General features: G+C 45.5%; 1 protein-coding gene across 2 annotated transcripts in view; it reads left to right on the forward strand.

Annotated features, from left to right (window-relative positions):
* Nucleotides 1-26,106, forward strand: part of VPS35L (VPS35 endosomal protein sorting factor like) — a 117,748-nt gene that overhangs the window by 11,558 nt on the left and 80,084 nt on the right. For both annotated transcript variants that reach the window (XM_087417062.1, XM_014796339.2), the window contains exons 4-9: nucleotides 1,599-1,721; nucleotides 4,052-4,076; nucleotides 6,632-6,708; nucleotides 9,896-10,024; nucleotides 17,311-17,395; nucleotides 23,844-23,903. In XM_087417062.1, coding sequence (XP_087273188.1) covers nucleotides 1,599-1,721; nucleotides 4,052-4,076; nucleotides 6,632-6,708; nucleotides 9,896-10,024; nucleotides 17,311-17,395; nucleotides 23,844-23,903 — 499 coding nt within the window. The remainder of the gene's footprint in view (nucleotides 1-1,598; nucleotides 1,722-4,051; nucleotides 4,077-6,631; nucleotides 6,709-9,895; nucleotides 10,025-17,310; nucleotides 17,396-23,843; nucleotides 23,904-26,106) is intronic.

Genomic DNA, 26,106 nt, shown 5'->3' on the forward strand with positions numbered 1-26,106 from the left:
CCCAGGCCGCCAGCAGCGGATCGCGCGCACTTAACCGCTAAGCCACGGGGCCGGCCCTTTTTTTTTTTTTACATAAATTGAACTGTGTTTTTTTTCTTTTTTTTTTCTTTCTTTCTTTTTTTTTTTTTTGTGAGGAAGATCAGCCCTGAGCTAACATCCATTCTAATCTTCCTCTTTTTGCTGAGGAAGACCGGCTCTGAGCTAACATCTATTGCCAACCTCCTCCTCCTTTTTTCTCCCCAAAGCCCCAGTAGATAGTTATATGTCATAGTTGCACATCCTTCTAGTTGCTGTATGTGGGACTCGGCCTCAGCATGGCCGGAGAAGCGGTGCGTTGGTGCGCGCCCAGGATCCGAACCCGGGCCGCCAGTAGCGGAGCATGCGCACTTAACTGCCAAGCCATGGAGCCGGCCCTAAATTGAACTATGTTTATGCTTTTTTTTTTTTCTGAAGAAGATTGGCGCTGAGTTAACATCCGCTGCCAATCTTCCTCTTTTTTCACTTGAGAAAGACTAGCCCTGAGCTAACATCTGTGCCGGTCTTCCTCCACTTTGTATGTGGGATGCCTCCACAGCATGGCTGATGAGTGGAGTAGGTCCACGCCCAGATCCGAACCCGTGAATCCAGGCCATGGAAGTGGAGCACGCGGAACTTGAACCACTCGGCCATGGGGCCAGCCCCTATTTATGCTTTTTTTTTTAACTTGACAATATGTCTTAGAGAACTTTCCATATTAGTTCTTATAGAACAACCTTATTTTGAACAGCTGCATTGTGCCCTAAAGAATGGGCATTACCTGCTTTGATTGGCCATTCCTCTACTGATGGACACATAGTCTGTCCCTTGTGTTTACTGGTGTAGACTGTGGTGCATTGTTCCTTGACCATACATACACCTTGGTGCATATGTGCAAGGATTTCTACAGGATAACTTCTTAGAAGTTCATCACTGGGTTAAGGCAACGTGTGTTTAAGTTTATGATGGCTACTGCCAAACTGTTCTCCAAAAAGGCTTCACCAGTTTATACACACTCCCACCAGCAGTATTTTAGAGGGCCTGCATCCTTGCCAGCCTGGATATTATCAGTCATTTTAACACTTTGCCATTCTGATTATTGGAAAATGATCTCTTTCAGTTTGCCTTTCCTTGATTCTTAATGAGTTTGAGCATCCTTGGATGTATCTATTGGCTGTTTGTGGTGAATTGGCCTGAAAAGTTTTTATCATAGCAAACCTTTAGACAGACCTGTGTTATTCTGCAGTGAGGGACTATCTGTCTTCTGCTTATACTTTCTTTTTTTTTTTAGCTTTATCGAGGTATAATTGACAAATAAAATTGTAATATATTTAAAGGGTACAACGTGAAGATTTGATATGTGTACACATTGTGAAAGGATTCTTCCATCAAGTTAGTTAACACATCCATTGCCTCACATATTTACCTTTCTTTTTTAGTGAGAACATTTAATTTCTACTCTCTTAGCAGATTTCAGTTATACAGTACCATGTTATCAACTATAGTCACCATGTTTGCTTATACTATTTTTTTAAAGATGAAAATGATAATCCTACTGAAGAGATTGTCTTGTCTTTCCTCAGGACAGCTCCAGAAAGAAACGTGACAGAGATGATAACACCATCGTAGGATCTGATTTTGAGCCTTGGGCCAGCAAACGAGGAGAAATCCTTGCCCGGTACACTACCACAGAAAAGCTCTCTATTGTGAGTACCAGTACACTTTTCTCCCAGGTCTACTTCAGATTTAGTAGGAATTTCTTTTTGTTATTATGATTCTGCACCCAATTCCAGTGTATGGGTGTTTTTCTCCACACCAAGCTGGGTGTCCTACAATTCGACTCAATTCTGACACTCTCTACCCGGAGATGGCATCAGATCCCACAGGTTACGTTTCAGTCCCACGAGACTGCCCCCCACTTCAGATGCCAGTTGCAAGCCTGGGTTATTTCCTGTGCTTCTGACCAATCAGCTGTAAATCAGAGGTTCCCACGACCCCTTCTTGGGTTAGATTAATTTGCTAGAGCAACTCACAGAACTCAGGAAACCACTTTCCTCACTAGATTACTGGTTTATTACAAAGGATATCAAAGGATACGAATCAACAGTCAGATGAAGAAGATACATGGGGTGAAGTCCCGAGCAAAGGAGCTTCTGTCCCCGTGGAGTTTGGGGTCCGGCACAGAGGCATGTGGAAGCGTTCTGGTTCACAACCTGGAAGCTCTCTGAACCTGTCCTTTTGGGTTTTTATGGAGGCTTCATTACACAGGCATGATTGATTAACTCATTGGCCATTGGTGATTGATTCAGTCTCCAGCCCCTCACCCCTCCCCAGAGGTCAGCGGGGTGGGACTGCAAGTTCCAACCTTCTAATCACATAGTTGGTTCCACTGGCAACCAGCCCCCATCCTTAGGAGCTTTCCAAAAGTCATGGTATTAACATAACAAAAGACACCTTTATGCTCTCATCACTTAGGAAATTCCAAGGATTTTAGGAGCTCTGGACCAGAAACAGGACGAAGACCAAATATCTATTTCTTATTATAAATCACAATATCGCAGTTATGTTGCCCCAACTCCAGGGCTCTGTAAGTTTCACCTATTAAGTCAGTGTTTAAGGAGAAAATGTGCTGATTGGTTTCTCAAAAAATGGGTTAACATCGGGTATGGCACAGTTCAGAGAAAGAACCAGAACAACTGAGTCCCGTCTCTGGAGGAGATCTGAGTCATGAAGTGTGGAGAGTGCCACCCCCGAGAGGGTTTACTTCTTAATGTTACTCAGCGAGTCTCGCAGAGCCGGGTTTTCTTCCAGAGCTGGAAGTGTGCTGTTTCTTTGGGTGCCCACTGGTGACGTCGGCTTGTGCCTGGGGACACGTATGAAATAGAGATTTAGTCTCCACTCAGCCAGTTGTTCACATAATGAAGGGCACAGGAGAGCTGAGACCAACTAGGGAAAGTAGGTTAATGCCTGAGTTATTGAGGACTCGGGTCAGCGGCTTCTAACGGAAGCCCTCCCTGATGACATAAAGAAGAGTGATGTTTCTCTCTCTTTACATTGAAAAGAAGTCTAGAGAGAGGTGGGTGGTTCAGGGCTGGTATGGCAGCTCCAGAGTCATAAGGGATTCAGCTCTTCCTGTCTTGCTGCTCTGCCACGTTCAGGGCCACCTCACGTCCAGGTTGTTAGAAGGAGGAAGGGGGAAGTAAGATGCACCCTCTCTCATTTAAGGAGACTTCCTGGAATCCCCTCAACATGTCCGGTTCCATTTGTCTTGACGATAGTCACAGGCCATATGCAGATGCAAGGGAGCTGGGATATGGGACAGTGTGCCCCTCAGAAATCTGGGCTGTGAGTCGGGAGGAAGGGGTGAACTCGGCAGGCAACTAGGAAGGCTGTGCCCCAGCACCTCTCCTTTCCCTCCTTCTCCCGGGGCTGTACTTGTTGAGCAGAAAGGCAAGCAGAATTACTGGACTATTTAAAATTTTTTCTTCCTATTTTCTGAATGCGTTGAGTTAATTTAGAGCAGTGATTCTCAAGCAGGGGTAATTTTACCCCTCAGAGGACGTATGGCAATCAACATCTGCAGACATTTTTGGTTGTCACAACTGTGGGGGTGCAATCGCGTCTAGTGAGTAGAGACCAGGGATGCTGCTAAACCTCCTACAGCTCACAGGACAGCCCAACAACAGAATTTTTCCAGCCTATGATGTCAGTCGTGCCGAGGCTGAGAAACCCTGATGTAAAGGAAATGCTATCACATGACTCCGTTGTTATCAGCATTTTGCTGTTTCTTGGCTCACTTTGAGATTCCTGAATTGAGAAGAAGTCTGAATCTCCAGTAGTTTTTAGTGAGCTGTGTTTTCCTCCTTTGAATAAATATTTTAATTTTTCATTTGGATAAGTAAATGGCTTTGTTGAAAAATGATGGGCTGTATTGTCTTAGTGCTATTTGAATAATAATTTAAGTATCTTCTAAGTGTTTTTGTCATAGAATCCAGTAAGTTTTAAAAAGTATTAACCTTTTTTTTTGCCTCTGCAGAATCTGTTTATGGGATCTGAAAAAGGTGAGTTTTTGTTGTTGTTACTGGTTTGGTGGGGAATTCTCCCATTACCTTTAATATAATTTTACGAAGGAAAAAGTTTGTGGTATCCAACCCTGATGATTAATTCAGTTGAAGCTATTATTTCCTAGATTATGTATAGACTTGGTAGAATTGAAATACATATTTAGTTGATGAATGAAAGAAAAGATCAGATCAGTTACCAGGACTAAACCATATGCTCCCTGCTTGATTTTAGAGTTACAGAGCAATGGTCTTCCCCTCCAGGTACCTCCTCACCAGCTGAGGAACGGATGAAATTCTCCTTTTTAGAGATCCTTTCCTTTGCCTTAAGTCTTTATCCCTTGTGAAAATGCAGATGCACTGGTGAGGGAGGTCACACACTCAGTCTTACCAGCCTCTGATCCCTGAACACAGCAGTTCTCAATTTCCACTGCTAAGATCCATGGTCAGAAGCTCTGGACCAGGGTTCTCAGATGGGCTGTGCAGCAGGGTCACCTGAGGAACTTTTATACAAATATGGACCCACTCCACTTGTTGAATTAATCCTGAGGAATGGGGTCTGGGAATTTCTTTTTTGAAGCTCCCAGGTGATTCTGAAATGACTGACATGGATCACATGCTGCCGGGGTGCAGAGAAGCACGACATTGGTTTATGTGGACATTGCTGGTATGGCAGCTGCAACTCTCCCCCATTCTCTGCAGGTTGAGACAGCACAAAAGAAATCAAGAGAGTGGAAGCATTTTTGTTATGGGTGTAACTGTGACCCCCAAACCATAAAAAAGTAAATCATACCACTGCTTGTCCACCAGTTGGGAAAATCAAAAAAATTGATGATAGCACTTGCTGGTGAGAATGTAGACCAGTAGGAAGTCTCATAGATTGCTGGTGAGAGTGTAAAATGACACAACCACTGTGTAAAGCATTTTGGCATTATCTGTTAAAATTGAATATGGGCCAACCCTTGGACCCAGCAATTCCAATGCTAGGATATACCCTAGATCAGAAATGGGCAAACTGTGCCCTGCAGGCCAAATCTGGCCCACTGTTTGATTTTGTAAATAAAATTTTACTGGAACACAACCATGGCAATTGGTTTACATATTGTCGATGGATGCTTTTGTGCTGTAGTGACAGGGTTGAGTAGTTGCAACAGAGACTGTGTGACTTGCAAAACTTAAAACAGTTACAGCTGGCTCTTTCCACCTTTACCCAAATCCGTGTTTCTTAAAGTATGGTCCAAGGACCAGCAGCATTGACATGATCAGAAATACAGAATCTCAGGACCTGCCCCAGACCTGGTGAAAATCAGAATGTTAACACATCCTTAAGTGATTCTTGTAGAAGTTGAGAAGCACTGCCCTCAAGAAATGCACGCATATATGAATCAGGAGCCATGCACAGAAATGTTCACCGCAGCGTTGTTCTTAGTAGCCCCAAAGAGGAGACAACCCAAACATCCATCGACAGTAGAATAAGAAATAACTTGTGGCATAGTCACATGATGGAAAATACTAAACAGCAGTGGAAGTGAGTGAACCACAGTTCTGTGCAACAACATGGGTCAATTTCACGAACTAAAGTGAGTGGTGAATGAAAGCAGCAGGGCAATACGAGTGGTGGCTACAAAGCTTTATAATTATCTGTTAAAATGTACATGTATGCATGTTCTGTGTGTATTATATTTCAAAAGGAAGGAAAAGGTAGAAACAAGGTAAAAGTAAACTGTTTGGAAACGTCTTTACTTTAGTAGTGGTTAGTAATTCAGCAGTAGTGCCATGCTCTCAGCTGATCCCAGACAAGTCTGTGAGTCGATACCAGCTGAGAAACCAGTGCCTTAAAAGACAAACTTGGAGAGTGAGTTTGGTAGGCAGGAGTAAAGGGACCTCAGATGTAGAACAGAAGCCCCCTTAAAATGGGGACATGTCTGAAATACGAGGCACCGGAGAGCAGCCGCCAGCTGGACAGATAGCCTTGCCCTGTGGCTGGCTCTCGGCCTGGAGTCCTTTCCTTCATTTCTTTCTGCCAGTCCCTGCTGAGGGAGAGAACTGTGCTGACAGATGATGGAAGGAGGCACAGCTAGTCCTGTTTGCTTGAAGAGAGGGCTTTGAAACCCTAGTGTTTCTACCTCTGGGCAGACAGTGAGATTGTTGTTTTGTTAGTATAGGAGTACAACAGTTCTACCCTGAGTACTAGCCTGAGAGGGCCTTTTGTTCGTGGACAACAATTAAATGATGGATTTTTGGCATCCTTAGCTGGACCGCCTTTCTTTAGGAGTAAACAAATGATGCAGTGAAGAGTTTGTACGTATCGAATGTAGTGGAATCTTTTTGAGGCTGGCCGGCTGCGCTCCCAGGGGCAGCTTCGGAGCAGAAATGTTTCCGATGGAACTTTGGTTACTAAGGATGTTGCTTTCAAAATCTCGGAGAGTTTTCTGTAATGAAATTGTTCCCTGGCCTCTTTATTCATGATGAAGTGTAGAGTGAAAGATGCCTTCCTTTGGGGGTATTGGTGACAGAGGAAAGCCACCTGTGTGACATGAATCCATTCTGTTTAGGCAAAGCCGGGACCGCCACATCCGCAATGTCGGAGAAGGTTCGGACCAGGCTGGAGGAGCTGGATGACTTTGAGGAGGTGAGCAGGTCATGTGCTGAGCCCGGAGAGGAGCGGTGCTTTCGTTTCTTCTGCCAAGTGAGATCAGTCTTGGTGGCTGCTCTTTGATGAATTCTGGAGCCACACATTGTGCTCGGTCCTCCCGAGGCACCGACTGGTCCAGAGAAAGATGCCAGCGGTGCAGCTGGCCGAGCTCACAGGAGCCTGCCTTGGGCTGGTTTTCTGAAGGCGTCTTTTCTCACTGAGATGCGTGAGCAAGCCCAGGTCGTCTGGGGACAGGGTCTAACTGGAAAAGCTGGCTGGAGCCATCCCCCTGGGAACCACCGTATAAAGATCATACACTTCTGCAGAGGCTGCACATGGCCGCTCTGCTGGCTGGCTGTGGCCCACAGGAATCTTTTAATTGGCCTGCACATGCTTTTAAAAAACATGGCTCATTTGCCAACTCTTAAAAATTTGTAAATTGAACATATAAATCCAGATTCCTGGCTTCTCTTGAAATCCACCTGATGATTGTGTACCCACATTCTTGCATTCAGCTGGGCATGCACTGTCCGGGTTGCACATTTCCTCCCTGTCCTGATTCACTCACTAACCTGGCCCCTGGAGATGGGTGAGTTTGTGTCCTCTGGAATATTTTTTAGAGAAGCAGCATAGCATCGTGAGTAAGAGGACAGACTCTGGAGCATGACTGCATGGGTTTGAATCCTGGCTCTGCTGTTGGGTAATTCTGTGATTTCAGGCAAGATGCTTAACAGCTCTGTGCCTCAGTTTACTTCTCTATAAAATGGGGATGCTACATAGTCCCTGCCTCTTAGGGTTGTCACAGGGATTAAATGAGTTACAGGGATGAGGTGCTTAGAAGAGCAGTGGCCCGAGGTACGTGAGCTGCGTGTTAGCCACTGTCACCATCATCCTGTGTCTGGAGGCCTTAGCTCGGCTGCTTGGTAACAGGGCACCACTGGGGCTTCACCTTTCCTACACCCGTTTCCTCACCTGTAGAAAGGGGATGAAGAATATAGTTGTGTGGACCCTGGGGATGCTTTGAAATCCACAGAGGGCCGTATCATGGCGGTTGCCATCGCTCTGTCCTGCATCTTGCCCCCGGACTCAGGGTCTTCCCAGCTCTGAGGTCAGAGCTGTTGGGTGCTCAGCAGAGTCTAATAGGCCAATATCTTATTTCCCAATTCAGAAAGGACACATTTTGAGTTAGGGTGCCTGGGAGCCTCGGTCTGCGTGGCATCAGTCGACCTTGGCTGGTTGGAAGGGAGTTGCTGAGGGTTTGGATCAAAGTCTGTGAGTGTCAGAACGTCACTTGAGCTGGCTCAGGTTGAAAATGGGGGCTATATTGAAGGATACAGGGGCATTACCCTGAACCCAAGGACACAGTGGCCTGGAACCAGGAACTGAAGAACCGCCAGAAACCTGTCAGCTGTCCTCTGTCCCTCTTGGTGCTGTGTGGGCTCCTGTCACTGAGCCCTTTCTAGCTCTCCATTGTTTCCTGCAGGCTGGTTTCCTTGCTTCTCCCTGCTCACAGCAGCAGGAGGCTGCCCCGTGGTCCGGGTTAACATAGCGTATTAATCAGGGTAGGGCTGGGCTATGCTGTGGTAACAAATGAACCCCCGTAGTTCAGTGGCTTAACATAGCAAAGGTTTGTTTCTTCCTCACGTTACCCATCCAGTGCAGGTGACAGACACACCAGCATCTCGTGATGCTGCCATCTCAGCAGACAGCTTCCAGGGTTGTCACAGCAGAGTGGAAGAAAGGGGCACTTTTCACTGCCTCAGCCCACAAGGGACACATGCCCCTCTGCTCACAGCCCATTTGCCCAGACTGGTCACGTGGCTCCTCCTACTACAGAGGGGCAGGGAGGACCCTGTCTCACAGTTCAAGTGACCAGTTGGGGTCAGCCCAGATTTCCTGCACCTTCTGCTTGTCGTTCCTTAATAAAGAGTCCTTCACTGTGGATTCCAGGAAACGTTCATATAGAAACGATTTGGTTCCTGGGCTCCTCGTGGATTAGCGTGACCTTTATTCCTGTGAGCTGGGGAAATAGCGTCTTAACAGTAGCCGAGTGTTAATGACCATGTACTGTGTGCCAGGGGCTGTGCCAAGTGTTTGCGTACATTGTTATTTTATCTGTGTGATCATCTCGATCTCCTGTGCCCCAGGTTTTCGCTGGGGTCTGCTCTCTGTCCTGAACATCCCCCCCACCCATTGCCTAGTTAACACCTGTACACCACTGAGAGTTAGAGTCAAGCATCACTTCTCTGGGAAACCAGTTTTTTTTTTTTTGCTGGGGAAGATTCACCCTGAGCTAACATCCACTGCCAATCCTCTTCTTTTTTTTTTTATGTGAGCCGCCACCACAGCATGGCCGCTGACTGACAAGTGCTGTAGGTCCGTGCCCGGGACCCGTGCCCGGGAGCCGAACCCGGGTCATCAAAGTGGAGCACGCCAAACTTAAACCACTAGACCACTGAGGCTGGCCCCAGGAAACCATGCTTGACCACCCATCTAGAGTCTGTTCCTTTGTTACCATGTTTCTTCCATTCTAAGGTGGACCTTTTCCCCCACATTTGACTATCCCTGACGTTGGGCTGTACCCCTCAATTGGTGCCTATCAACGATCAGCAGTTTTTCTTCCTTGCTGGTACATGAAACAGTTGTGCTTCTTACAGTGAACACCTCAGATTCAGTGGATGTGCCACGTGTCTTCGTAGAATTGTCTCCTCCCGAGCGTTTATCTCCGTTGGTATTAATGTCCGTCTCGTCTGTACCTTAAACTCCCGTTGGTGCAGAAGTCGTGTCTTTTTGCTCACCTTGTGTCTCGAGCATCTGGTATACCCTGCCTGGCATGCACCAGGCCCCAATAACCATTTGTTGAATGAGCTCAGGCCTGTTATCCCTGTTCACAGATGCGGCTCTGGGGGAAAGCAGCTCACCCAGAGTCTTACTGCTGGTAAGAGGCTGAGCTGGGAGCTGGCCTGGGTCTGACTTGCCTCCAAGCCCAGTCTCTCAGTCGCTGCACTCTGCCCATCTTTGCAGAAAACTCAAAGAGCCTGTTTGATCCCAAGAGGAAACTATCAGCCCTGGTGCGGGTATGAGGAAGATGGAGGCTCAGCCAGTACTCAGTGTTGTTCATGGGGGTGGTGGTCCAGCAATGTTTTTCCTTTTGTGCCTACACCCTCCTACTTTCTGCCCACAGGGATCCCAAAAGGAGCTGTTGAATTTGACTCAACAGGATTACGTGAACCGCATAGAGGAGCTTAACCAGTCGCTGAAGGACGCCTGGGCCTCGGACCAGAAAGTGAAGGCTCTAAAAATAGTCATCCAGGTCAGGTCTAGTGTTTTTTTTTTTTTTTTCCCAACATTTCCTATGTAAAACTCCTTTGTAGATAATTAGGGTTTTCAGAGGCCTGCCTTCAGGGTCTCACTCTACTTTTTTTATCTGTTCCATTTTCACATACTTCCTGGGAAAGCCTTGGTTGTGACTCTGTGTTTTTATGAGATGGCTAATCCCAGGGCCACCATGTGCAGTTGCACAGGTTGTGCACTGCACAGTTCCAGGAAATTCACCCTAAATTACAGAATTAATGATGCCCCTGGGTTATGCAGTTCATTGGCCCCAGTGCAATCCCCGACATATTTACGATTTGTGCAGACTAGAGATTGGACAACTGTCTTTTGGATTTCCTTGACCAGAGCTTTGTATCTGTGGGACTAATGGTTGTGTGTCTCTAATATGTGCATTTTTAGGTCATATTCTGCATAATTATGGAACAAAGAAAACATGTTTACAGTGTTAGGAGAGGTACATTTGTTGCATCCTCTTTGTTAATGAATTTGTTGATCCAATAAAAACTTTTGGATCACAAGAGCCAGTTCTGTAAGAAAAACAGCTTGTTCTGTTTCTTGACCCCTAAGATCATCCTGATTTGGCAAAACGTGCTCAGAAGCACACTGTAAAAGGAATAATGTGTGCATTATGATTTTCAAGCACAGTTAACAAAGCATTTCTGAAGAGCCATTTTAGTTGAAAAGGACGGATCCCGTTCTTGTTCAGGGTCATGGCAATGGGACATTTGTTTTCTCACCTGCTTCTCGGGAGAGAGGCTGAGGGGAGCCTGGGAGTCTTTACGCTGGGCGCTGGAGGTCTTTTAAGATGGCATGTTGTCTGGCAGGTGCTATCTTAGTGTTTCGTGACAGAGGCAAACCCGAGCCCATTCCTCTTCCATCACCGTTGTTAGTTTACAAAGTAAATGCTCCTGGAGAAGGTCCTCTCGTCCTGGATGCACGTGATGGGGCTGCTTGCTGAGTGCCTCAAGTGAGAAAACAACTAACAAGCCCTTCTTCAAAATATTTTTATTGGCAACATCTCTCCATAGAGCCTTGTAGTATAGAACTGTGACTTCTGAGAGTTTTACATCTGGAGGAGATTTGATTTGTGTCTTCTCAAAGAAAATAACCATGAAGGTATTTAATTAACTCCACATCTAGTCAATAGTAATTATTTTACTTTCAATACAGTCGTCCCTCAGTATGCACAAGGGATTGATTCTGGGACCCCCGTGGATACCTGAAATCCAAGGATGCTCAAATCCTTTATATAAAATGGCAAAGTATTTATATCCTCCCGTATACTTTAAATCATCTCTGGATTTTTTTTTTTTTTTTTTGGTGAGGAAGATCAGCCCTGAGCTAACATCTGTGGCCAATCTTCCTCTTTTTGCTGAGGAAGATTGGCCCTGGGCTAACATCCGTGCCCATCTTCCTCTACTATATATGGGACACCACCACAGCATGGCTTGACAAACAGTGCGTTGGTCTGCGCCCAGGATCCAAACCTGCGACCCCCGGGCCACTAAAGCGGAGCGCTTGACCTTAACCGCTACACCACCGGGCTGGCCCCGGATTTCTTATAATACCTAATACATTGTAATTGCTATGTAAATAGTTGTTATACTATATTGTTTAGGGAATAATGACAAGAAAATAAAGTCTGTACGTGTTCAGTACAGACGCAGCCATTGTAGGCATGGTTGGTTGACTCTGTGCGTGTAGGACCTGTGGGTAACAAGGGCTGACTGTACTTTCAAGACTGCCTTCTTATCCAAAAAAGATAGTCAAGGTGCAGAGTATGGAGAAATGAGCACAGTTCACTTTATTTGCTTTTGCAGGAAGGTTTTTTTGTTTGGTTTTGTAGCTTTATTGACATATATTTTACATAGTCTAAAATCCACCATTGTAAGTGTACAATTCAGTGAGTTTTAGTAAGTTTACAGAGTTGTGCAACTATTACACAATCCGGTTTTAGAACGTTTTCATAGCCCCACTCCCCAAATTCCCTTAAGCCTGTTTGCAGTCAAACTGCTGTCACTTCTAGCCCTAGAAAACCACCGATCTGCTTTATAGGCTCTATAAATTTGCCTTTCCTGGACATTTCGTGTACATGGGATCATTAAATATGTAATCTTTTGCATCTGGCTTCTTTCACTCAGCATAGTGTCTTTGAGGTTCATCCATGTTGTAGTATCAGTACTTTATACCTTTTTTACTGCTGAATAGTATTCCACTCTGGATAACCACATTTTACTTATCCATTAACAAGTTGATGGACATTTAGGTTGTTTCCACTCTGGCTGTTATGAATAATGCTACTATGAACATTTACATACGAGTCTTTGTATGGACATAGGTTTTCATTTTTCTTGGGTAGATTCCTAGGAGTGGATTTGCTAAGTCATATAGTAAGTTTATGTTTAACTTTTTGAGAAATGGCCAAACTGCTTTCCAATGGCTATGCCATTTGCATTCCCACCAGCAGAGTATGAGATCATTTCCTCCACATCTTTTCCAACATGTGTTGTCTGTCTTTTTGATTATACCCATCCTAGTGGGTTTGAAGTGGTGTCTCATTGTGGTTTAATTTGTGTGTCCCCACTGACTAATGATGTTGAGCATCTTTCCATGTGCTTATTGGCCATTTTTATATCTTCTTTAGTGAAATGTCTATTCAGCACGTGCCCTTTATTTTTTTGATGAGGAAGATTAGCCCTGAGCTAACATCCATTGCCAATCTTCCTCTTTTTTGCTGAGGAAGATTGGCCCTGGGCTAACATCCATGCCCATCTTCCTCTACTTTATATGTGGGATGCCGCCACGGCATGGCTTGATAAGCGGTGCATAGATCTGCGCCCAGGATCTGAACCTGTGAACCCTGGGCTGCCAAAGTGAAGCACGTGAACTCAACCACTACACCACTGGGCCCGCCCCGTCACACTTGCCCATTTTTAAAATCAGGTTGTTTATCTTCTTGTTGAGTTGTAACAATTCTTTATATATCTTTGATACAAGTTCTTTATCAAACATATGATCTACAAATGTTCTCCTAGTCTCTGGCTTGTCTTTTCATTTTCATAATGGTGTCTTTTGAAGTAGAGAAGTTTTTAATTTTAATGAAGTCCAATTTATCAGTCGTCTCTTTTTTGGCTCATTTTTGGAGTTGTATCTAAAAACTCTGCCTAACTCAAGGTCATGAGAATTTTTTTCCGTTTTCTTCTAGAAGTTTTATAGTTTTAGCTCTTACATCTAGGTCTGTGGTCCATTTTGAATTAATTTTTGTGTGTAGTATAAGGGTCTAAGCTTATTTTATTTTTTTTTTGCGTATGGATATCCACTTGTCTCAGCAGCATTTGTTGAAGAGACTAGCTTTTCCCTGTTGAATTATCTTGGCACCTTTGTCAAAAGTCAGTTGACCATAAATATAAGGATTTATTTCTGGACTCAAGTCTATTCCATAGATCTGTAAGTCTGTCCTCATGCCAATACCATACTGTCCTGATTCCTGTAGCTTTATGGTAAGTTTTGAAACTGGGTAGCATAAATCTTTTAACTTTGTTCTTCTTTTTCAAAATTGTTTTGGCTTTTCTGGGTCCTTTGCATTTCCATATGATTTTTAGGATCATCTTGTCAATTTCTACCCACTCCCCTGCGAAAACCCCAAATCTTCTGGGGTTTTGATAGGGATTGCATTGACCCTGTAGATGAGTTGGAGAGATCTGCCATCTTAACAATAGTGAGTCTCCTGGCGCATAAATTATGTATCCTTCATTCTGTTGATGGGCATCTAGTTCTTTCCTGTTCTTTTTCTTTTTTCATTGTTATGAACGATGTTGCTGTGTACACTCTTGTTCGTGTCTGCTGGCCTTTCTCTAGATGAAGGCCCGTCCCTAGGAGTAGAGTTGCTCAGGTGTAGGCCTGAGCCTCTTCAGCCTTTACCAGGCGATGCCAAGTCACTTTCCAAGTGGATGCTGTGCCAGCAGTGGGGTATGAGAGTCTGTGCTGTTCAGCATTCTACCGACATTTGGTACGAGCAGACTTTCTGTTTTAATTTTCCCAATTTAAGAGGTAATAAAATCATATTTTATTGTGGTTTTAATTTGTAGTTTTCTGATTATAAGATTGAGCATCTTTTCACATGTTTATTGGCCATTACAATTTCCTTTTTTGTAAAATGTCTTTTGTGGATTCCTGTTGCTCATTTTTCCATTATGTTATTTGTATTTTTCTTGTTGATTTTGTCAGCCTTAAAAATAAAACAGCTAGTTATTTTACCAGCAAAATGAGTTTATTCGGGAATAGCCAAAGAATTGTAATTTGAGATGTGCATGCTGTGGCAGACCATAGGCAAATCTAACAAACAAGGAAGAGGAACGGTATTTTACAGAGAAAAAGGAGGAAGTTGGGATGGGTTGTTTTGAATGAAAGTCTATTGGAGAAAAGCAAGAATTCAGGGTGATGACACGTTCTCATTGGCTAGTTGCTGGTGTAGTGGATTTCTGTTTGTGATGCAATGAACATTTCTTTCTGTAATTAACAGTTCTTTCCTGTTAACTTCCTTCTGTTGGGATCTATAATGGACTCTCTTTCCTGTATTTGACCTCAAGTGGTACTGCATGGGAGCTCCCCCTTCTGGCCTCCTGACTCCATTTTATTTTATTTTTTTTGTGAGGAAGATCAGCCCTGAGCTAACATCCGATGCCAATCCTCCTCTTTTTTGCTGAGGAAGACTGGCCCTGGGCTAACATCCCTGCCCATCTTCCTCTACTTTATATGGGACGCCGCCACAGCATGGCTTGACGAGCAGTGCGTCGGTCCATGCCCCGGATCCGAACCTGTGAACTCCGGGCCGCTGAAGTGGAGTGTGCACTTAACCACTATGTGACCGGGCCGCCTCCCTGACTCCATTTGAAAGGAGGTTTCCTTTTATTAATTTTCACAATTTTTAGGATTTTTTCATGTATTCTGGGTAGTAATTGTCATCTGATTATTTAGTCTCTTTCCTTCCATCCATCCATTCATTCTTCCGTAGTACCCAGCCATAGGTTATCTTTTAATTTATCCATTTGCTTTGGTTATTCAGATATATTTTTTTAATCCTAACTTAATTTTAGAAACTGCTAGTGTCCTTCTAGAATGTTGCTAATTGGAAATAAATGAAAAACATCCTTTAGTATTTTTCCAGCAATGTTAATAAGTTTAATAGCAAGTATTTCAGGCAGAGTAATTTATCAGTCACTCATTCAGGAAATGTGTATGACAATGGTTCTCAACCTCGGCTGCACATTAGAATCACTTGGGAGCTTTAAAAAATCTGAGTCCAAGCTACACCCCAGACCAGTTTAATCAGACTCTCTGGGAGTAGGACCCAGGCGCTATTATTGTTAAAAGCTCCCCAGATGGTTCCGAAGCTGAGAACACTTTGTAGAATGGTCGGTCCGTCCAGAGAGTGCTGCGGGTTGTGGAGGTCACGAACCCAGTGGGGCCCGGGCTTGTTTCAGTGCCGCTGTGCCCTGGAGCCCTTGTTAAAAATACTCTTCCTTGGTGTCTCGGCTGGAAGTTGTGACCAGGTTTGGAGTAGAGCAGAGAATGTGTTTTAAAACACACCCTGGGGTGCCTGATTCTTACTGCATAAGTTTAGGAAACTGCAGCAAAGCTTTAAAAAAGTGTGGAATCTTCAAAATAGTGATTTAAAAGGTAACTTCGATTCATAACATTATTATGACTTTAACTTTGGATTAGAAAAATTCTGCTTCCTGTTATCCTTTATAAAATATATGTTCTGTGACACCAGCGTGGGGGAAAAAATCAGTGCACGGATGTTGGGAAAGGCCAGCTGTGTTTAATTTGCAATCTTCTGTTTGAATTCTCTCTCTCTCACCTCACCAGTGGGCAGTAACTCATCTCCGAGGGGCCCTGGGTAGGAATTGGGAGATGTCACATCCCTAGGAACCAAGAGCTGTGTACTGTAAACAGTCTCTAGGATTCTGAGTTGTTTGCTTTCTCCAAGCCCTGAAATCTCACGGGGTAATTGTTTAAGTTGGAGCTCTCATCAAGGGCATGTGAAAAACACAAAACAAGGCGCCAGGAGATGGGAGTTCTAGGTCCATCCAAATGCCACGTTTGGTGTCAACACCGTTGTTTTCACAGCTTACGTCCCCCTCACCCCTCCGCCCCCACCCCCAATAACATTTGGACTGTAAGAGGATGTTTCACAAATTAGACACATTTTTACTTTTAGGAGTGTAATGCTAAGGAGAACCTTGGTAAATCTAAGAATTTAGAGATGGGGTAACAACGCTAAACTGAAAACACGTCAGTCTGCCTCTTGATCAGATGAACTTTCTAACCATTCTCTGCACGTTGGAAATGCATATTAAACGACCCTTTCTAAATGTCCAAATATTTTTTGTTTTTAAGTGACGTTTATCTGAGAGCCAACCGTTGGAATGACAAAATATGGCAAGGTGATTTAGTTCCTCATGTTGACTTTTGAATTTGTAAAGACTTCAAGGCATTAAATTTAGTTCTTCAAAATAGGAGTAGATTTTTTGTTTCTGGTTATAAAAGATGACTTAATCTGGGGTGTTTGGGGCCACTTTGTGTGGCTACACTCTTCCATTAAGAGTCCTGAACGTGTTGATGGCCCTCTGGTGTGAGTGACAGCATGGGGATTGAGCAATTTTCCCTGAAAAGCTGAAACGTTCCCAGCGTTGAAGATCATAGTTCTGGAGAAACATGTACTTGAAGCTTGTCCTGTCCCTTTTAGAGGAAAATGTGGGAGCGAGTATAAATAATAGGTGCTAGTTTAAGAAACCCTGGAGAGTTACTTATGGGGTCACTCATAGAAAAGAATGTTTAAGAATCGAGAACATCCTGAAATAAACCAGAGGAAGCCATGCTGAAAAGCACTTGGAACGAAGATTGAGTCATCTGCGAGGTCACTGATGGGAGAGGTGTCATTGACTTCCCTCGGTGGCTTTGAATGCTGGCCTAGTTCAGTGTATGAGCAGAGACCCTTCTGGAGAAGGTTGCTCAGTCCTGTGGCTTTCCTGAAGGGAGGTGGTACTGTCTTCTTACGAGGCTCTGACGTGAGCAGAGCCTGGCTCTCTTTGTCTGAAGCACAGTGGTTTTGCTTATCATTATATCTCCAATGTCTGGCACACGGCTTGGCACATGTAAGCACCTGTACCTATTTGTAGAAATCCTTAATTTTCCAGGCCTGGAGCATTCCGACAAAGTCAGACACAACAGAGTGAATTTTCTCCTCTCTTTTTCTAGTGTTCAAAGCTTCTTTCGGACACCAGCGTTATCCAGTTCTATCCAAGCAAGTTTGTCCTCATCACCGACATACTCGATACATTTGGTGAGTATAGTCATATCCATCTTAGATCTAGGAAATACGTTTGTTTTGCCCGAAGTTGGGCGGTAGAGTTGCTTTAAATTAGGTTCTGTGGTGGTTTAAGTAATTAGGTAAACTTTGAGAGAGACCAAACCAGCCCCCGCCATGCTCATTAGCAAGGGTGCTATTTTTGAAAAAATATTAAATTATATTTCTTCTGACCTTCTGATAGGCTAGTAAAGTGAGTGAGTGAAGCGGGGTGAGCTGGGTGGCTCATGTCCTGTCTAAACCAGCTGTGGTCCATCACCATCTCATGGCATCTGGAACTTACTTTGTCAGAACTGAGCTCTGCATCTCTTCCCGGCCCCTTCCTTACCTCCAGTGGGTTTCTGCCTCGGGGAGTGACAGCACCGTGTACTCTGTTGCACAAGCTGGAAATCGCAGTCTTCTCCCCTATGCCACACGTCCGGTCCATCACCAAGTTCTTCAGTTCAGCCTCCTGACTCTCCCTAATCTGTCCATTTTTCTCTGTCTTCACTGTTAAAACCTTAGTCCAAGCCACAGTCCTCTCCTGCCTGAGTGATGGCTGCGGCTCTTATGAGGTCTTCCTGCTGCCCCTTGTCCCACGCTCTGCCCCTCAGGCACAATGATCTTTGGGAGCCCAGCAGAGAGGTCTAGACTGAAGAGAATAACCTGGAACCCTCTGGAGAAACAGGAGGCCTCTGTGCTGCTTGGCAGTGGTCAGTGGCCAGGGAATCCTGCCATTAACAGTTTGCCCAAACCATGCAGCCCTCTAGGCCATATGTGATGTTAAGTGAGGTGGCCGCAAGAGCTAGGAAACAGAGTCATCTTCTGAGAGCTGAACACATAGGAGGTCACAATAGACATTTGCTGTCTTACTGAGGAAGGACCAATGAGCTCCCAACCCAGCCAGTCTTATCTGTATCCCATTGAAACATCTAATGTGTCAGAAAACAAGATGTCATTCGGAGAGACCCATTTATTTCTGCAGAGGGGCCCAGAGACCTGAGTGTGTTAGCTAGAACAAGTGATAGGAAACCTAACTCATACTAGTCTTGGAAAAGGGGTCTTTATTGACTTATGTTGAAAAGTCCAGGGGGTAGTTTCTGGCTTCAGGTACAGCTGGTGTTAGGAACTCAAACAGTGTCTTCAGGACCTTGGCTTTTTCTAGTACTTTCCCTTGGGTTTGTTTCATTCTTGAACTCCACAACGTGGCTGCAGCTTCTGTCAGCTTCCCAGGACAAGGAAGAACTTCTCTTTTCCAGGCATTCCAGCAGAATTCCGTCCTGTTGTCCTGGCTTGGATTACACGTCAGTCCCTGAACCACTCATGGTATCGGGGATGAAATATGCAGATTGTCCAGGCCTGGGTCACCCCGAAAGAGGAAAGGTGATGCTGTGGCCAGAAGAAAGGGGAGTGGGAGCTGACTGGGCTAAAAGAAGAGATGTCCCAGCTGAAAGACAGGACCTGTGGGGTTCACATGACCCGGAGAGGTGGCGTCAGGCGCTCTGCTGGGCGCAGAGGATGTGTCAGCAAATAAGAGACAAAAATCCCTGCCTTTGTGGGCTTATGTGCTGGTGAGAGAGGATTTACGGAACAAATAAATAAACCCGATTGTATGTTAGATGATGATCAGTTGTATGGAGGAAAGGCAGAACAAAACAGAGCAGGGTGAGGGGAATTGAGGGAAGTGGGCAGGGGTGGGGGCGGGCTGCACTCTTAAATAGCGGGTCAGAGGAGGCCTCGCTGAGAAGGTGAGATGTGAGCAAGTACTTGAAGGAGGTGAGAGATGAGCCACATGCTGGAGACATGGGGCCTGGTTAGGCCAAGGAACGGCCAGTGCAGAGACCCTGGGGTGGGAGCAGGCCTGGCAGGGTTGGGGACCTGAGAGGCCAGGATGGCTGGAATGGGATGAGCGAGGGGCTGGCGGCGCAGGAGCTGACATGGCCAGAGCCCTGGCGGGCCGTGTAGGCCATTGGAACGACTTTCGCTATGACCTTGAGGCTGTGAGGAGTCACGGGGTGTTAAGCAGAGAAGGCACACGATCCGATTTGGGTTTTAATGGGCTCCCTCTGGCAGCTGGGTTGAGACTAGACTGTAGGGCGGGGGTGGAACAGGGAGCACGGTTAGGAGGCCACTGCAGCCATTCAGTTGAGGAATGAGTGTGGCCTAGACCCGGGGAGGCAGTGGAGATGGGAGAAGTGATCCAGAATGGATGGGTGCGTTAGGCCCTCAGAGTAGATATCAGGTCATACACCCCTTGGGCCTCGACTTGTCCTCATGCACAGCTTGCCTCCAGGGAGCGAGGACGTCGGTCAGGGCCAGAGGCCAGTGGCTGTGTCTGGTTCTCCTGACCGTTCTGTTTCTCGTGGTGAATATCACACTGGCCTTCTGGTTTCCCTCACCAGCCTCCTGGCAGTTCCTTTTGCACAAGTCAGCGCCCCTGAGCGAGACTAGCCTGGGGACACCGATGAGGTCCAGTTTCTAACCTGCCGGCCTGGCTAGATCCAGACGTTAACCCTGCGAGAATTTTGGGCAGCCATTCTGCCAGCCTCTGCTGGCACATCCCAGTCTCATACCTCGGCAAGCGGGCATGTCGTGCAGATGCCTGCCTCCTTGCTGTAGCCCAGAAAGTAGCTGGGCTGGGAGTTAAATAACGGTGATAAACACTCAACAAATAACGTCCTCTGGCCTGACTGTCCTAGGTGCTTTATATATTAAGTCACATCATCTTTGTAACATCCCTGTGAGGTGGGGTCTGTAATTGTCCCCATTTCACAGATGAGGAAGCTGAGGCACAGAGAAGTAAAGTAGCTTTTGCCCGAGGTCACAAGGGTAGTAAGTGCAGAGCTGGGACTCAAATTGAGTTCTCTATGCAGTCAAAGCACCAGCTCTGTTTCTCTTGTAGTTGGTTCATGGGGGACACTCTGCTCTCCTTTGATCCAGCAACTTCCCCTCTGGGAATTCATCCCATTTGTGATTCCAGAAGATTAGAAATAACCCAACTGGCCATCAGTAGGGGACCAGTTAAATAGATGATGGTACGTGTGTATGTTGGAGCACTAGGAGGCCTCTAACAATGAGGATGGGCTCTGTGTTCTGGTACAGAAAGATTTCCAGGGTATGTCGTCACGTAACAAAGTCAAGCTGTGGAACAGCTACAGAGTATGTTCCATTTTGTGTAAGGAAAAATCAGAATACTTGTTCATATTCACTTGTATTTGTCTAAAGAAACATTAGAAGGGGAGCTGGCCTGGTGGCATAGTGGTTAGGTTTGCGTGCTCTGCTATGGCTGCCCAGGGTTCGAGGGTTCAGATTTCGGGTGCGGACCCACACACCGCTCATCAAATCATGCTGTGGAGGTGTCCCACATACAAAATGGGGGAAGATTGGCACAGAGGTTAGCTCAGCGACAATCTTTCTCACCAAAAAAAAAAAAGGAAACATTAGGATACCCAAAAAGCTAATAAAAGTGGGAACCCTCAGAGGGCGTGGATGGGGATGGGCTGAGAGAGAAACTTGGTTCAATACCTTTGCAGCCTTTTTGAATTTTGAGCCGTGGGAACGCTTTTCCTATTGGAAACCAAACATTGGGATGAGCTACCTGCTCTCAGCACTTCCCTCCCTCCTCTCCACTTTGGGTGGAGTTCCCAGCCGTACCATTGTCTGAATCTTTGTGAATAACATTCCTCAGGCCTGTGAGGCGGCCTGCGTCAAGGAGGCTTTTTATGCTCTGGGGCTAATGAGCAGTTTCCACCTTTTAAACAAGGAGTGGATGGAACTCAGCTTTGCTTGGGTGGGACCTCGGGGTGCTGAGGCCCCCCTCGTATGCGTTGTCAGTGCTGTCTGTTCCATAGGAAGGTGTGCGGCGGTACGGGGCAGGTGTGTAGTGGCTGTTGACCTGACTGACCGAGGGTTGGAGCATGTTTCTGGGCAGGGTGTGGGACACGGCCCGGGCGTCTGCAGGCGGGGTGTGCGTGCTGGACTTCTGTTGGAATTTCATGAGAGGCAGCGAGCACAGAGCTGGGCCCTGGAGTCCCTGCCTGTGTCCCATGCCTGCCTCTCCGCCTACAGAGCCGTGTGGCAGAGCTCAGGGTACACAACTCTGAACAGTGCCTGGCACTAAGTAAGTGCTCAGAAAACGTTAACTCCTATCACTGTCGTTATTTATCTGTTTTAGTATCTTGATTTATAAAAATGTGAATCAAGAAAGGAAGTAAATCTAGGATCGGGTATTATTTGTCAAAACAGTTGTCCACTAACTTAACAAAGGAAGAAAAATTCACCAAACTCGTTTGGCCAAAAATGATTTTGTAGTTAACGGTCCCTTAGAATATGAAGGTGAATATAAAAATCAGGTTTTTTGGTTTTTTAAAGAAAGCTAGTTTTAGAGAGATGGCAAGGTTTTTGTAGAGGAAGTAAAGATGTTTTGTGCTCTTAAGGCCTGTGCACACAGCATGGGAGGTGAGAAGTTACACGGCTGCCCAGCGTGGCTTGCTGTGATGGCCCGAGGTGGAATTGCACGCAGTCGCAGTGCTGGGGGTTCTGTGTGCTCATCTCGGAGGAGGCCTCTGGCACCAGCTGTGGCTGCCGTGGGGAGACCACGGCTGCAGGGTAACCAAACACTTCCTGCCCGGAGGACGAAGGCAGGTGGCTTTGAGAACTGGGGCTTATTCTCTGAGGCTCCATGGGAATCTTTAAATTGAATCGATGGTTCTCATCCTTGGCTGCACACCTGGGGAGCTTTCACAACGCTCCGGATGGTCACACTGCACCCCAGACCATTTACATCAGGACCTCTGAGGATGGACACAGGCGTCAGCATATTGTCAGGAGCCCCAGGTGCTCTGAGTGTTCAGCCAAGGTTGAGAACCACTGGCTTAGAGGGGGAGGAGGCTTTTCGCAGTTTCTAGAGATCCCCACACCCAAGGCAAGTTTTAGCTCAGAGACCCGTGGTGCCTGCCTAAATCAGTGGTTCTCACGCTTGGTGTGGATGAGAATTCCCTAGCAAGGTTACTCAAAATTCATATTCCTGGGCCTCACCCCCTAAGAGGTTCTTTTTCACTGGCTCTGAGGTGGGCCCCAGGGCCCCAGGAATGTAATTTGCAGCAGGTGTCTTGAGGTGATTGTAATGTAAGTGGTCCATACTGGCAGAGGCACCTGGGTCCTCTTCGCTTGGCTGGCTTCGTGCACGTAATTCTAGCATTCTGTCATTTCTTGATGATGTCATTGGATCTCAAGTTCTTTGACCAGAAATGGTCCTTATAACCTTCCTGTCTCTTTTTCCATGTATGAACAAGGTGTGTGTGGTTCCTTACTGTCCTGATTGATGGGGTCATGGGGAAAAAAATGAGCATGGGGAAATACTTTTGACATGAAAGGTGATTTGGGAAGGTCCAGAAATGAACAGAACTATAATTTTTATCCCTTGAATATTGATAGCATTTTCCAAAATACATGCACAGAGTAAATAAAGCTTTTTGTGCTATGTTAGGGGTTGGCCTGTAAACCAAGTCCAGACTGCCCACGTGTTTTTGTAAATAAAGTTTTATTGGAACACAACCACATTCATTTGTTGACATATTGTCTATGGCTGCTTTTGAGCTGCAGCAGCAGAGTTGAGGAGTTGCAGTAGTGACCTGTGACCCACACAACCTAAAATATGTTCATCCATCCAGCAAAGATTGAGCACCCACTGTATGCTAGGCACTGATCTTAGGGACTGAGGATATGTCAGTGAACAAAACAGACACACCTCTCTGCCCTTGTAGAACTTGCTATATATAGTTAAATCTCAAATTGCAGTGCTTCTAGGACCAGGCAGATCATATAAATAAGTGAAGTAGGCTGTTGATGAGAGACAGGAGGGAGCAGCGGAGACTGTGGCAAACTGAGTAGTATATTTGCTATTTCAGGGGCAGCTACTAATCTGTTGAGCTCATTTTTATCCTGCATGGGCATGAGCCATTTGTGGCACACAGTACATGAAGACACAGGAAATCCAGTTTTTCACGTGAATTCTCCCAATTTTTATCTGTTGGCAGCTAATCCAAAAAATGTTAGAACACTTTGTGGGCCATCGTGTTGTGGACCAAACAAAATGGATCCCTGGCTGGACTCGGCCCCTGGGCTGCCTGTTTGCAGCTTCTGGCCTCGAGTGTGAGGTGGACCATTCTCCATTGCGTAGATGGAGGTGCCTGAGCCTCCTTTGGCCCTAAGTTTCAGTTAAGACTCTAAGGGGAGAAGAATCACTTTCCTGCCTTTCACAGCAAGTAAAAGACAAAAACAAAAAAACAAAAGAAATGTGGCTTAAACTTTGTCCCACCAGGTGGCAGCATACGATCACAAGTGGAAGCTCGTCTGGGTGATGCCATCGCCATGTCCCTAATTAGCAAACGTTTATTTAGTGTTTGCTCCTGAAGAGCATGACCATCTGTCCTTTTGTCCCCAGGAAAGCTCGTGTACGAGCGCATCCTTTCCATGTGTGTGGATAACCGCAGCGTCTTACCAGGTAACGTCACGGCTGTTGCACGGCTTTCGTTCTACCCTGGAGTCGGGATTAGGAGGTCTATATCGAGTCACGATTTATTGAGACTCGATATAAAGTTGTTTATTTTTGGTGTATGAAAAGTAAAAGAAACATCTTTGCAGATTTCTTATCATCTCAGTCTTTAAAAACATTAGGAGGTTTTCAAACAGCCCAGCTAGGAATTTGGGCAAGTCATGTGAATCCATAGCATGAAAATGTATTATAATTTCATTCAGCTGAACTTTCACACCAACTTGATTTCCTCTGCTGTTTGACATTTTAATATTTTCCCTCCATAGCTTTCCTAAGAAGCAAATTGCCTTAAAAAACTAACTGTATATGTACTAAAGAACAGTGTCAAATAAATCAATAATAACAGATGCTTTGAATCTACAATCTATGCCCAGGTGATGTTTGCCTTGAATTTATTGCCAATCAATTTTAAATTCTCAGGCGGTTATAATGGGACAACTAGATTATGAATTTCATTTGTCCTATAAATAATGATGATGTGTCTGGCCACATGGAACTCACAACAGCAGCTTCCTTTTCCTTTCATCCCTCCTTTTCAAGTTATGGTGCTGCTCTAAGGAGACGTTCCCATCCTGGAAATTAGAACAGCAGGCTTGCTCTACCTTCGCTCCCTCTCCTTCTGCTCCTAGCCAGATGATGGCATCAGCGACAGTAACCCATGATTTGACCTGTGTTCATTCATTCGTTCTTTCTTTCATCCATCTATGTATGTATGTATACATACATACATAAGAAAGGTATTCACCTTTCTTAGGAAAAAAGAGACAGAACTCTCCAGACCTTAAGGGCTAGAAAAGCTCTTAGGAATCATCTTGTCTCATTATAGATAGGCAAACCCAGTGCGGAAGAGTCAGGGACTTGCCTGTGGCCCTGCCTCCAGCTATGGAGAGCCTTGCTCTTAGCACTGGACCCACGCTGTCCAATATGGCGGCCGCCAGTCACCTGGGGCTCTTGAGCACTTGAGAGCTGGCCAGCCCAAACATATTAAAAAATACACTGGGTTTCAGAGATTTAACACAAAGACCATAGAGTATCTCACTAATAATGTTTTTATATTGATTATATGTTGAAATGATATTTTGGATGAATTGGGTTAAATGAAGTACATTATTGAAGTTTCACTGGTTTTGTTTTACCTTTTTTTTTTTTTGTGAGGAAGATTGGCCCTGAGCTAACATCCAATGCCAATCCTCCTCTTTTTGCTGAGGAAGACTGGCCCCGGGCTAACATCCATGCCCATCTTCTTCCACTTTATATGGGATGCTGCCACAGCATGGCTTGACAAGCGGTGTGTCGGTACGTGCCCGGGATCTGAACCGGCGAACCCCGGGCCACCACAGCAGAGTGTGCGCACCTAACCGCTTGCGCCACCGGGCCAGCCCTTTGTTTTACCTTTTTGAATGTGGCTCACATGATATTTCTACTGGATGGTGCTGCTCTAGATCCTCTCCTCCACCACATCACACCAATGATGTTTTTAATAGCTCTTTCCACGTTCTAGGCTTCTCAAGATTGGGAGAGCCATGAGCCTGGAAAGGTAGGCAGGGGCCAGCATGAGGGGAAGGGCCTTCTCTGTCAGCTTAAGGATTTGGGAAATCTGGGCGCGTTTATTTTACACTTGCCAGCTTGTATTCCATGTGCTATATCAGCAGCAGTAAACCCTCAGCCTAAAGGTGGAATTAAACCCATTTCATTTAGGTGTTTTCTTTGGCTACAACAGTAATTTTTTTTTTTTTGCTGAGGAAGATTTGCCCTGAGCTAACATCCACTGCCAATCTTCCTCTTTTTGTATGTGAGCCGCCACCACAGCATGGCCACTGACAGACAAGTGGTGTAGGTCTGTGCCCAGGAACTGAGCCTGGGAACCGAATCTGGGCCACTGAAGTGGAACGTGCCAAACTTAACCACTAGGCCACTGGGGGTGGCCCTACAGTATTTTTTTAATGCTTTTTGATATAGGTTCTACTCCTTCCTGTTGTACCCCTAACTGCTTAAAAATCTTTCTATTACTTGTCTGGCCCCCAGGGGCGTTTGAGTTTGCATCTAGTGCAATAATTTTCTTTCCTCTCAATTTTCACTATACAAACAACATTTTAGGGCCAATTAAGGAAAAATTACTAATAACTTACTCCCTACTTAAACTAGAAAAGTT

The sequence above is a fragment of the Ceratotherium simum genome, chromosome 26, assembly GCF_057802395.1.
Source record: "Ceratotherium simum simum isolate JZ-2026a chromosome 26, ASM5780239v1, whole genome shotgun sequence".
NCBI lineage: Eukaryota > Metazoa > Chordata > Mammalia > Perissodactyla > Rhinocerotidae > Ceratotherium > Ceratotherium simum.